Source organism: Trichophyton benhamiae (genome assembly GCF_000151125.1).
Source record: "Trichophyton benhamiae CBS 112371 chromosome Unknown contig00070.0, whole genome shotgun sequence".
Lineage (NCBI taxonomy): Eukaryota > Fungi > Ascomycota > Eurotiomycetes > Onygenales > Arthrodermataceae > Trichophyton > Trichophyton benhamiae.
Window position 1 is genome coordinate 116,656 of NW_003315101.1, and position 12,740 is coordinate 129,395.

At 48.8% G+C, this 12,740-nt stretch overlaps 5 protein-coding genes across 5 annotated transcripts; 2 read left to right on the forward strand and 3 right to left on the reverse strand.

The window, feature by feature from the left end:
* Positions 1-274: 274 nt before the first annotated feature.
* Positions 275-1,048, reverse strand: ARB_00235 (carboxyphosphonoenolpyruvate phosphonomutase-like protein; the record flags this gene model as incomplete). The annotated part of the gene is made up of 1 exon (XM_003013371.1): positions 275-1,048. The coding sequence occupies one exon, from the start codon at positions 1,046-1,048 to the stop codon at positions 275-277; it is 774 nt and encodes a 257-aa protein (XP_003013417.1).
* Positions 1,049-2,256: 1,208 nt separating this feature from the next.
* On the reverse strand, positions 2,257-2,493 carry ARB_00236 (uncharacterized protein; the record flags this gene model as incomplete). The annotated part of the gene is made up of 1 exon (XM_003013372.1): positions 2,257-2,493. The coding sequence occupies one exon, from the start codon at positions 2,491-2,493 to the stop codon at positions 2,257-2,259; it is 237 nt and encodes a 78-aa protein (XP_003013418.1).
* A 1,120-nt stretch (positions 2,494-3,613) lies between these two features.
* On the reverse strand, positions 3,614-3,820 carry ARB_00237 (uncharacterized protein; the record flags this gene model as incomplete). Its single annotated transcript, XM_003013373.1, has 1 exon — positions 3,614-3,820. The coding sequence occupies one exon, from the start codon at positions 3,818-3,820 to the stop codon at positions 3,614-3,616; it is 207 nt and encodes a 68-aa protein (XP_003013419.1).
* Positions 3,821-6,507: 2,687 nt separating this feature from the next.
* Positions 6,508-8,430, forward strand: ARB_00238 (uncharacterized protein; the record flags this gene model as incomplete). The annotated part of the gene is made up of 2 exons (XM_003013374.1): positions 6,508-7,248; positions 7,306-8,430. The coding sequence occupies 2 exons, from the start codon at positions 6,508-6,510 to the stop codon at positions 8,428-8,430; spliced, it is 1,866 nt and encodes a 621-aa protein (XP_003013420.1).
* A 1,633-nt stretch (positions 8,431-10,063) lies between these two features.
* ARB_00239 (ABC transporter, putative) lies at positions 10,064-12,399 on the forward strand (the record flags this gene model as incomplete). Its single annotated transcript, XM_003013375.1, has 6 exons — positions 10,064-10,223; positions 10,302-10,864; positions 10,966-11,478; positions 11,544-11,697; positions 11,762-12,039; positions 12,127-12,399. 6 exons carry the CDS (start codon positions 10,064-10,066, stop codon positions 12,397-12,399), a joined length of 1,941 nt encoding a protein of 646 aa, XP_003013421.1.
* Between the last annotated feature and the right edge of the window lie 341 nt (positions 12,400-12,740).

A 12,740-nucleotide genomic window follows, 5' to 3' on the forward strand; every position in this document is an offset into this window, starting at 1 on the left:
TAAACGTTGGTTTGGGCTCTTAAGATGCAAGACTGGTTGTATAAAATTTGTTAGCAGCCCATATAGTTGATTCAAAGCTAGCTAGTTCTCTTCTTTCACTTCTTCCATCGCTTTACATTCTTTTTTTGGGGCTAATAGCTTGGGGTGGGAGGCCATGTTTCCTATATCAGAATATTCTAGGACATTTATACAAATGAAGGTCTACATCTTCTCGTTCCATGCATTCATACATATGTATATTCCACTATTATATTGATAGACACTAGGCGTCTATCTATTTGGCCCGCATAGTGGCATAGTCATCCAATAGCTTCTTCGACTGCTCTTCAACCGTGTTCATTGCCAACCTCCACATCCGTGGTCCGACACTGATTCTTGCAATCCCAATATCGGCCAATTCCTGGACCGTCAGTCCATCAGGGAGAAGGCTAACATTTAGCATTCCACCAAACTCCTTCGTGAGTCTCTCAACGTCGGCACGGGACAGGCCACCCCATACGAAAACAGTGGTAGCACCAGCCTCGAGGAAAGCCTTGCCTCTCACAATAGCATCTTCCAGATCTTTGTGCAACAGAACAGCGTCGGTGCGAGCATTGAGGACAAAATTCGGAACTCCCGCCTTGACGGCAGCAGCCATGACACGGCGGACACGGTCAACGGCAACATCAAGGGGGAAGAGCTTGCCGGTCTCATTGTCCTTATCTTCCAAGTTGCATCCCGAAGCACCTGCAGCAATGACTGATTCAATGGACTCCTCTAGGCGGGAGCCGTATCCGTCTTGCATGTCCACGGAAAGGGGCTTGTTGAATTCGGCTGCGACAGAGGCGATTCGACGAGCCGATGCGAGGTTGGTCTCAAGGTCAAGATCGTCATCGCTTACTCCATGGACAGCAGCTACCGCGTAGCTCGCAGTTGCTAGGGCGGTGGAAGAAGGGTTGGCTGCCACTATGCGGGCGGAAGAAGCATCGTAAACATTGGCGAAGACGAGGGGCTTCCCTGGAATATGCAGATTCCGCAGCTGGATAGCTTTGTCGTTTGCAGAAGACATTTTTGATGGTAACTGGGAGGTATATATATATATATATATATATATATATATATATATATATTCGAGACACAAAAACAGGCTTTAACAGGTAATTCCTTTCCGTGGCTGTAGATCTTGATGTTTGTAGAGGATGCCTTGGGGGGGAGCAGTGAGATGCTGATATATATAGTCACATCTTAACTCCGTTCAGCTTGTATGAAGCGGGGCAATTGACTGTCCGCCATACGGTGATAATGAGGCGTGTACTCCGCAGGCTCTTGTATTTGTAAGTGGTTACGAGAGCTCGAGACGAAGTTCCATCAACGGATCGATCTTGTGTCGTATTCTGGCGGGCTAGCGCCCGCATCTCGTTAAGGCGAGTCAGCCGTTTGGCATCCGAGATGCCCAGCCCGAGTAGGCAATTCCTTCCGAGAGAGCCTATTAATCCTTCATGCAAGCTGGCGATTCTGTGAGGTTGTTGATATCATCGGCCTTGCATATCCAACATAGCCTATGCAGGTGGTGGTGGGACAAGTCGGGGATACAGTTGTGGCTCGGTATTAGTTAACTTATCACCCTTTAACTAGCTGGGTAACAGCTAACCTTATAGTCGGCTACTCAAGCGCGAGTCCTGTCAGTAGAACTACATAGTAGTTACTTAGATATTTGGCTAAATGGGCCAAGGTAGACCGAATACAAATTTTTTGAGCTCCTAAAATTCAGGTCTAGTAGTTAAGGCATGTACAATTGACTGAAGAAGACCGCTCCTGGTGCTCGTTCAGCGGGTTCCGACGCTTCCTGGTGCTGGGTTCAACCGCTGCGAGTACAACGTTAACTACAGCACGCAGACAGGTGCGTCATATAACCTGATCTCGGATGAGAAGTTCCCGTGCGGCTGGGAATGGGCCTCTTGCATATGCTAGATCCCGACCTCGTCTTTCTGATACCCGAGAAGACACAAGACTGCTATTTGTTTGTCATCCCTAGCCGTTTTGTGTATATCCAATCGTCTAAAGGACGCAAGATCTATACGCAGGGTTGGGGGCCATCGCACCACGGTTACCCGGCGGGGGAGATATCCGGGGGCGGTTTGCTCGTAGGTCTTTTTGTTGACACTGGTTCACAATGGTTGATATCACCGGAATGCATATATACGTGTATATGCGTGGGCAACCCGGATACCCATGTGGTACTGGATCGTATTGGGGATGAATTTCCTCGCACTTATATCAAAGCTTCTGTTTTGTCGAATGTACTGCTTGCTCCGGGACCTTAAGCTCGGTTTTCTCATCCAGCCCACTGATGGGTGCAATATTAGCAGACTTTTCATTTGACACGCTTTCCTCGTCGTGTTTCCATTCAGGGAGCACAAGATTCATCTTCTTCTGGCCCGATGGCTGAGCTTCCATAGGCAAACTGTCTGCAGATGTCGTAAATATATCGGACCCCCAATTCGGCAGGTACATTCTGGCTAGGGGACGGATCATAGGAAAGGAAGCACATATGACGGCTAAGTTGACCTCCAGGTCGTTCCAAATCCAAAGATTATATCCAACCCCTATCAATGTGTCCACGTATCATCAGTACATCCACCCATCGTATAGGAAGACAAATCAGAGTAAGGCAACGGTATGGGCTTACAGGTAGAATCATACGATACGTAAAGTATCACATATGTATACGCAAGCCGCACTACAGACGCTGCACAAGCACTGTTGAATAGGGATGTTAGTGAAAGTTTTTAAGAGGGACACAGGCCACACGCACACAAGTCCAAAACTCATGAGGATGATAAGCACCACCTTCTCTCGTCCCGGCAGGTGCATTTTAAATAGCGTTGGGATCGGGAGCATCCATATAATAATGTCAGTGAGAACATGAGGGATCGAACCACTGATGATGCGTGCGCCGTTATTGATACAATTCCGCCGTGTCGGGTCGTTCCAGTAATCTGATAAGGGCCTGGTAATTCAAAGGTCAGAAGACACTAATGATGATACTCGTTATCTCTGTTGAGAAGACAGCTTGCCTGCAAACGAACAGGAGGGGTAGTGCAGTTGCTGGAGAAAGAGATAAACCGTAAGCTATTGCTTCTGATAGTCAATTAGCAAGGGAAAAATACCAAGACCCCATGCCACTACAATGTGAAGCATAATCCAGGTACCCTGCCTAAGCGTTGTGGCAGTTCTAGAAAAGAACCGCAGGTACGAAACCAAAATAGAGGACTTGACCATTGTGGCAACTATCACAGACATGACCTGAGAACACCAGCTGGTCTATACATGACACCCGTTAGCAACACTCTTCATTGAGAACGGAAATGGAAAGTTCTTGGTGCATACCAGACGGCACGTTACTCCCCACTCGGGTTTATTATCCCAGATATGATAACCTGGACGTTACTGATTAGCGGCAATTCAGATGATTGAACGTAGGCCAAGATAACGCAGGAACCTTACCCCATCCGTGATAGACGCCAATAATATTGGAAACTGTGATTCCAGCTAAAAGAGGCTTTCCATTGACAAGGAGAATGTCAGTACCGAGATATACTCCCAATATGCAGATGGACATGCGTCTCTTGCGTCATACCAGCGTGCTCAGCATGAGCCAGTCATCCCAACCGGCATTCTTCTTGATTTTAACTCGGACGTATGTTCGTAATGCCACCACAGCAGACGAGATGGCAAAGCTACTGAGGACGATAATCGTCAAATGAGGGCCTTGATGTTCAGGATTGACATAATTTGGTTTTGGCCAACTAGCAATAACCTCTGGAGGAGCAACAAGCATGTCTGAGGAGGTTGAAAGATGCCGTAGGAAAAGCCTCAGTCGGATGCTGTGTAGGTCTGTCGAAAGGGACCACATTGAAGATTTTAATCATGCCAGAAAGAAGGACAAAACAGAACGGGATGGCGACAGAAGGGCTTCCAAGGCTACCAAGCGCCTATAGTAGGCAAAATAATTGCATATTCGAGCAGCCAAATGAGCCACATGCCATTTAACTTCTGGAGATATGCGCCGTCACTGGTAAAGGCGGATGCAGCAGCTGTGCAGATGCTGAGATTGTACGTACGGAGCCCAGTTGTGATTTTTGAGACGAGAAACGCACGCTTAACGGGCAATGGCGGTTCGAGAGCCGCCACACCTCTGGATGTCATACAAACAACCCGGCAAAGCCAAGCGCCTCGGCTGGAGGCATCTCCGACCTGCCGGACATGGTCATGGGTGGTGGAGGAGGTCGATGAATAATACAATACGAAGCTCAGTTCCTGGTACAGGAGACGCCTGGGTGCATCTAGACGGAGCTGCCTTGCCCGGAAATGCGTTGCTTTATAGAGTGTTCTCGCCCATCAGCGTAAAGCATATGCTCCACGTTCAAAGCTACGCAGTATCTCATTCCCAAGCTTGCTCCAGCTCCGCCAGAGTTGCTTGTCACGCCGCGGCAAGTTGACCTCGACAGAAGGTCGTGCAGCCATGTGTTTATCATCAGACGTCTTCCCAATCCTCAGCACTAGCGCCTCGCTAACATGAATATCTTGCATGGAGGATCCTCCTTGGTCGCCAGGCCGCTGATCGATCGCTTGGCTGGTGAGGTACAGAGTGAAATCCGCACTGTCTCTCTCACACACACACTCTCTCTCTGAGATAGACGGCCGCGGTGATTGGACGCTCGGACTCGCTGTCAGGTTGTTTTCGTATTATATTGAAACACAACCCTCTGCCTCTTAATCAGGGCTGGAACTCCCTGTACTTCTGGTCATGGTCCCTGTGCACACCATTCCTCCCTTTCGCTCCCCATCATCCCCAGAAGCCGAGCTGTCCCTCGCCGTTGTTTTTGCTTCTTTTCTTCCGTCTGTTTTTGATATCAGCAGTTACTAAAGACAAGGTCCGTGCGGGGGCGGCGTAGAAAAAGGGGGCCCACTCGAGCGTTGTCACGTGGAAAAAAGGAAATAGTACATGGCGCTCTTCCTTGGGGGCATTATGCGAAGTGTTATGCAGTATATCAAACAATAGTCTCTCCAGCAGGGTTGCAAGGGGAGCAGGGGTTCCTTCTTATTCGTTGTCTATTCCTATAAGTATATTAAATATCGATGATACATGGTGTGTTTGGAAGAGAGGGCGGGGAGCGGTGGGTTCCTGGCGTTCCGACAGGGGGGATCGGGGGTAATACAGGAGCGACGGGATTGTGTAATATTATACGGAGTACGGAGAGGTAGTCGAAGCGCCGCGCAGAGTATGCTAATAATGATATGTTGGTACTGGGGGATGGCGTCGATACAGGGAGGGTGACGGTGGGAATTCTATGAAGTGAGACTGGCCGAGAGGGATGGGGGGTACATCATGCTCATGCAGATATGATGATCCCTTGCACCTGGTGTATGGCTTCTCGCGGTCGTTTTCCCGCGAGTCTACGGCATAAGCGGCCTGAATATCACTCCGGTTCAGCCAGAGTAACATGCTGCCAACACATCAACAGCCCGGCCATTGGGTTAATTGATCATACCTGTTGCGCCGAAAACTCCCACCCCCACCACGACAGCAAAAATCATCCAGATCCTGATGTCCAGGGCGTTCAAGCGCTTCCTTAGCGTGGGGATTAGGGGTCTCGGGCGTACAACTAGGCCATCCACACTCCGCGCCTCATGAGCTATCAAGCGAGACAAAAAGCCTTCCCAAGTAATATTTTGATCAGAGAAACCTTAATCGCGTCCGTGAAGTAACAAGGTGGGTGTGCCGAACGCCGATATCATTCTCTCTCCGGGCCTTTTCCATGGAAACCACTTGAGCCCTCCGGAGAGGGAGAGTTTTCATGTCGAAGGGGAGCGAGCTGAATCATATTTCACACGCTAGGCTTTCATCATCTACAGAAGAAAAGAAAAATACAGAGTTAGTACAATGAATAACAACACATCTCAAGCTAGATGGACTTTGCATGGACTCAAAATACTCACATGAATAAAACTTGGAAGGATGAAGAAGGAAAAGAGAGAAGGAAATCAAAAAGCGAGGCTAGAAATTCGGTTTAAAAGGTTTTTGTTAGTGCGACCCGATTCGGCCTGAGCACGTGACCGTGAAACAGCCCCGTCACGTTTTTCGTGTTGACAAGATGACCGTTTTTTTTTTCTCCAGGGAGTAGCTGGCCTCGCTCCAGCAATTGCTTTTTTGTCTTTGGGTATAATCGACTGATTGGCCCTCTAGAAGGCGACGATGGTGCCAGTACTGCGTTCTGCAGCTTGTCCGTCGCAATTGGGGAGGGTGCTTGCCCGCCGGCGGAGCTTCATCGAGATATCAAATTACTTTCGAGGCCGCGGAGCTCTACGACCGTCACACCTGAAATGCACTCTCCAGGGAGCTAGCCGGTTTTATTCCACCGAGAAAACGAACGAAACTGCGAAGCTTCTAGGCCAATACTCTAAGTCGAGTGAGAATCTGTCTCTCCATCAGTGTGAAGATGGCGATTCCTGTGCTAAGAATGTATGCTGACATTAATACTTATAGTTGATTTCCCACCCGCCTCTACCACGTTTAGAGATTTATACAAAGAGCAGAACAATGGGCGGCCAGTCACGATTCACGGGTATATTGGCAAACGGAAGAAAATTGGCAAGAATATGACATTTGTCCGGTTGAGCGACCCTACCTTATCCCAAAGTGTCCAGATTGTGGTATCAAACCCGCACTCTCTCGACGCTTTGAAATCAATTGAGCCGAATAGCGCCGTTGTCGTTAGCGGAATTGTGAAATCAAAGGAAAGCCAGTCTCAGTTTCGTGAATCAGGTGACAAGAGTGAGCTTGACGACGTGGAGGTTGAGCTGCAAGATGTGCAATGTTTAAACGAGTTCCCAAGGGACATCATTATAACTCCTGACACAGTGTTTCCACCAAGTAAAAGGCATTTGCAGATCCGCAATGACCCTTCTCTTCGACAGTCATTGGCATTTAGGGCAAAGGCAAATGCAGCGTTGCGTCGAGCCCTGGAAGAATGTGAGCCACCATTCTTGGAGATCGAGACTCCAATCTTGTTCAAGTCTACCCCTGAGGGTGCTCGGGAGTTTTTGGTTCCTACACGGAATCAGGGGCTAGCATACGCACTGCCGCAAAGTCCGCAGCAGTACAAGCAGATGCTCATGGCGAGCGGCATCCCTCGATACTACCAATTTGCTCGATGCTTCCGAGACGAGGACCTGCGTGCTGATAGGCAGCCGGAGTTTACACAAGTGAGTGCGGTTTTGTTAATTATCCTTCAATAAAAGTTAACTCACGCAATTGTCTAGCTCGATATGGAGATGTCGTTTGCCACGGCTGAAGATGTTATTACTACCACTGAAGCTTTAGTCAAGAAGCTATGGGCCTCCGTTATGCCTGAACCTCTTGGGCCAGAACCATTCCCTCGCATGTCGTATTACGAAGCTATGGCTTCCTATGGTAGCGACAAGCCAGATACCCGTTTTGACATGAAACTTCACCGAGTTGAGCAGTATCTACCTGCAGATTTCATAGGCAAGATCAGTTCTTTAAACTCCCCTGTTGTCGAAGCCTTCATAGTCAAAGGAAACGGCCATCCCGAAGAAACTATGAGAGTCCTGAGAAGCTTCATGAACACTCCAGAGGCCAAACCTTTCTTAGAAAACCCCGATGGAGCTCCAGGAACCTTTGTCATTGATTCCTCGAAGCCAATGGGTGGTTTGTCTGCCGCTGGGTTTGAAGGTGCATGGGATCTGGAAACGCTGTTTAAATCAGAACATGGTGACTTGATATTTTTCCAGTGTCGGAAAGATGAGCCTATTAGCGGAGGTTCAACCAAAGCTGGTGAGCTACGTTTAGCCGTCCACCAGTATATGGTTGAAAAGGGATTCCTCAGTCCTCCGGTCGGATTCAATTTTCACTGGGTTACCGGCTTCCCTCTCTTCTCCCCCTCGGTCGAGACAGAGCCAGGCCAAGGCGGTACCGCTGGGATAGCTTCAACTCATCATCCCTTCACCGCACCTCGGACAGCAGAGGATGCTGCCCTTCTATTAACAGATCCGACCAAGGCTATCGCTGATCATTATGATTTAGTCGTGAATGGCGTCGAGCTTGGCGGTGGAAGTCGTAGAATCCACTCAGCGGCAGTCCAAGAGTTCGTTCTCCGGGACATCTTAAAAGTTCCGCCTTCCCGCCTCCAGAGCTTTTCTCATCTACTAGAATGCCTCAGGGCAGGCTGTCCTCCCCATGCAGGCATTGCACTTGGCTTCGACAGACTGATCGCCGTCATGCGAGGCACTCCAAGCGTTCGCAATGTGATCGCCTTTCCGAAGGGCAATAAGGGAGAGGACCCAATGGTAAAGACTCCCAGTCCAATGACAGAGGACTCGTTACAAACTTATCATTTACAACTACGCCGAGGTGGCCAAAGTTGACCTGGTTATACCAGTTAGACGAACTTGTCTGGAGACGTTCTAGTTTTCTCGCAAGGTTCATCTGCACTATGCTATTTGAGCTTTAGATCCTCCTATACCACGATCATAAGTTTTAGGCAAACACCCTGTATATTAGAGAATCCGTGTGCATGTTGGAAGCGTGTATGATATCATAGGCGTAAAAAGAGATACGGGGAGGGGACTCCATTGTATTTTTATAAATTAGTCGCATATTACGGAGTACCATTTGGTAGATCATCAATCGCTGTGCTAATAATGGAAGCGATCTCAAAATTCAGTCCTCCGTAGGTATGGGTACAAGCCAGTTGTCGCACGGAGTACGTGACACCGAGTTAACTAGCCCACATGTTTAGAAACAAGAGACGGAATACACATCCGAGCACTCGATATATTTTAACTCACCGGACGAGGCCGCACTTATAATTCCTTTGGTTAGACAGGCCGTGAAGGCTCTCCCCGTTTCCCTGGCCGGCCTAGGTACGGGAAACTGAAGAGATCTGATAACGAAATATTCCGGAGCAGGCCCAAAATGCCCAAGAAAACTGCCGTTGGCCTTTTCATTGGACAATGGACTGCATTCTCTGGACTGCCCTTATTTTGGCGTCGTAATGATCTGGGCATGCAGGTCTGATTTCCCCTTCTCAGGGATGATAGGCATCGACCTGGCCAGGGAACCCTGCTATATTCTTCTCACTCCGCAGCGTCTCCATCCGCACCATATGCAAACAAGAGCACCATGGGGAACCTCGTCCGCTTTGGCCCAGAGTATGGAGCATATCCTGGGCCCAACTTCGTGTTCTGTCTTGCGCTGGCCACCGTGCTTCGGGCGGGAGGACGGTCCAGAGGCCCGCACCTAACTCGAAGGGGATATTCCCATGGATTAGATCCCGACAATTTTCGAGCTATCCAGGGGGGCCGACCAAAACTCACCGCATATCAAATCAAGTCAGCTGGCCGTCGCCTCTCTGGAGACATGCAGAAAGGCAGACAGATGGTACCACCTGGAAGCCAGCCGAAGAGAGGGAAAAGTTGACGAAGCTGACGGCTGAAGGGGAGGATTCTCGAAGGGCAAGTTCTTCCCTCTTCCACCGCATGGCAATGATGCACACTCGTTGACTTGCAGGATGAGCTCGCTATCAAGATCCAATAACAGGCCTTGAGAGCCTACCCTGGCGCTTGTTTAGAGGTGTACGATATGCGAGAGAAAGCGAAAAAGGAGGGAGAGACGGGTTTAACTGTAGTATCCCGGTGGAAATTGCCGGCCGCCTTGCTCCATTTTGATGCCTTCGACCAACGCTAACGCTGCAGCTCTCAACTGCACCTTGATGACGGGACGTTCTCTCGCATGCACCCATGTACGGAGCATTCCGCCCTTAAAATAAGTATAACCCCTAGAGGCCTGCAGGGCCTTCCAGCCTTCTCCCGCCCTTGGACTTTTGCCCGTCGTTTGTCGACTGTCTCTTTCTCTCAGCGTATATTATTTCGATCAGTATGCCTTTCTCTTGATGAGTTGTACTGGTGTTTGAATTCAATTGAGTGTTCCTATCGCAAGTAGCCCTCTTCCGCTGAGTAACTTTTAGTTACACTACTCCGTATACTCCGGGCCTTCACGATGGGTTTGGACCTGGAGGCCAATGGGGACGAACACCCCTTTCTTATGAATGAGACGGTCGAGCATTTTTCCTGGAAAGGCGTCACTGTCAATGTTAAGGATAGAGAAACAAAACAGCCCAAAGCTATTCTTCGCGATGCTACCGGTTATGTAAATAAAGGTGACTGGCCTGCCACGGTTAACCTGACTTGAGAAATTGGAGAGTTGACTGGCTAACTTGGTGAGTGCTTTGCTGTAGGTGAACTGATGGTGCTCATGGGCCCGTCAGGAAGCGGGAAAACGACTCTATTGAATGTACTCGCCGGTCGAGCCAATAGTCTGCGTGATGGGGTTAATGGTGAGGTTCTCGTCAATGGCCGGACAGCATCGAAAGAGACGTTTAGGCATTTGAGCTCCTATGTGGAGCAGGAGGATGTGCTTATCGGGTCATTGACAGTGGAGGAAACGCTGTACTTCGCGGCCCAGCTGTCGCTCTCCAGGTTCGTGTATCGTTTGCGCATGTATGAATTCAATGCATTGCTAATGCTGGGTAAAAAAAATAGATCCATCCCAAAGAAGGATCGAATCCAGCGTATCAAATACCTTCTCAACTCATTCGGTATCCAGAATCAGGCTAAGACCTTGATCGGTACCCCAATTCGCAAGGGAATCAGCGGCGGCCAGAAACGCCGTGTCAGTGTGGCCGCTCAATTGATTACCTGCCCTAAGATCATCTTCTTAGACGAGCCTACCAGCGGCTTAGATTCCACTGCCAGTTATGAGGTGATGTCGTTTGTGAAGGCCCTGGCCAGGAAGAACAATGTGAGCCCGCACCTGACCTTCACGTATCCCAATGCGCCCTCAAGTATGCATATACTGATATTGAAAACGAATAGCTCATCGTAATTGCGAGCATTCATCAGCCGTCCACCTCAATGTTTGAATCATTCGATAAGCTTCTCATTTTGTCTGCAGGAAAGACTTGTTACTTTGGGCCCGGGAAGGACATGAAGGCATACCTTGACAAAACAGGACACCCGATGCCCGTTCAGATAAACCCGGCAGAGTTTGTGCTGGATCTTGTCAGCACTGATTTTGCAACCGATACCGACGAGGCTGAAGCTCAATTGGCCAAAATACATCAGGGGTGGGAAGATTCAGAAGAATCTTCAAATGTGCATCTCGAGATATCTAGGCTGACTACCCTGTCCGAGAAAGAAGAGAACATCACCCTTTCGGCCGACCAGTTGCAACATGTTAACATTGTATCGACCATCATCACGTTGCTGCATCGATCTTTTATCAAGGGCTGCCGTGACGTTGTTGCATACGGCATTCGAGTTGCAATGTATCTTGGCCTGGCTATCATGGAGGGTACAGTCTGGCTGCGACTTGGGACCGGCCAGGAAAATATTCAGCCATACATCAATGCTCTGGTGGGTATCATTCTAGAACATTACAACGAAGGAGTAGCTCGTCTGTGCTAACGATCTCCGTGCAGTTCTTTTGCTCCGCTTTCATGTCATTCATGGCGGTTGCATATGTGCCTTCGTTCCTTGAAGACCGCGCAACGTTCATAAAAGAGCGAGCCAATGGTCTCTATGGCGCAACTTCGTTCGTGATATCCAATTTCCTCATCGGAATGCCATTTTTATGTATGACTTCAGCTTCCACCCCTGGAAAGATATATATACCGTGCCGCCGCTGACCCCATCGCAGTCATGATCACGATAATATTCTCTGTTGTAGCATACTGGCTTGTGAACTTCCGCTCAGGTGCCGACACCTTCTTCACGCTGGTTATGTGGCTCTTCCTCGACCTGCTTGCTGCCGAGTCCCTTGTCGTCATGATAGCGTCTCTATTCCCTAATTTTGTGGTTGCTTTGGCCCTCACGGCCTTCACAAACGGTATCTGGATGAGCGTTGGCGGCTTTATGGTCGCCCCAGCAATCCTGAACGTGTTTTGGAGATACGTCTTCCATTATATAGACTACCAGGTATGTAACTATTTGCTTCTGCTCCTTTCATCCCGCGAACAAAGAAAACGGTACCGAGGAGGCAGGGGAGGAAAGAAGAAAATATAGCACAGCTCGCTAACGGATCCCGGCCATCAGACGTATGTATTCCAAGGGATGATGGTGAACGAGTTTTCTGGCCGTGTCTTCGACTGCGGCAAGTCGTGTCAGTGCATGTATGCCAGTGAGCTTGCGTCTCAGTGCCAGATTTCAGGAAAGGGTATTCTGAACTCGTTCGGATATGCCACCGACAAGCAGGCACAGTGGGCAGGAATCCTCATTTCTATCACTGCAGTGTATCGGATCCTGGGATGGATTGTCCTGTACATGAAGAAGACTTGAGTGATTGTGGCTATCCTGCTATGTTGGTGCCGTGTTCTGGTGGTTGCTTGTAGTTTAACCTGATGTACTAAAGACTGGGAGGAGACCTCTTTAATGACTGGATATGGACTAAAAAGAACCAAAGATCAAACAGTCCAGATACGAAGGATACGAATAATGGCTGATAGCTATGGGCTACATTTATCAACGTAATAATAATATATTATATCTTTGGACTATTATCGCATACAAAAGTATAGGAAGATCTCTCCTGTATAGTTTGCATACGTGAAATATTATTGAATATTGGTAGGATGGAAATGGACAGATGCTACCAAGTGCACCATCACCTTATCCCCGAT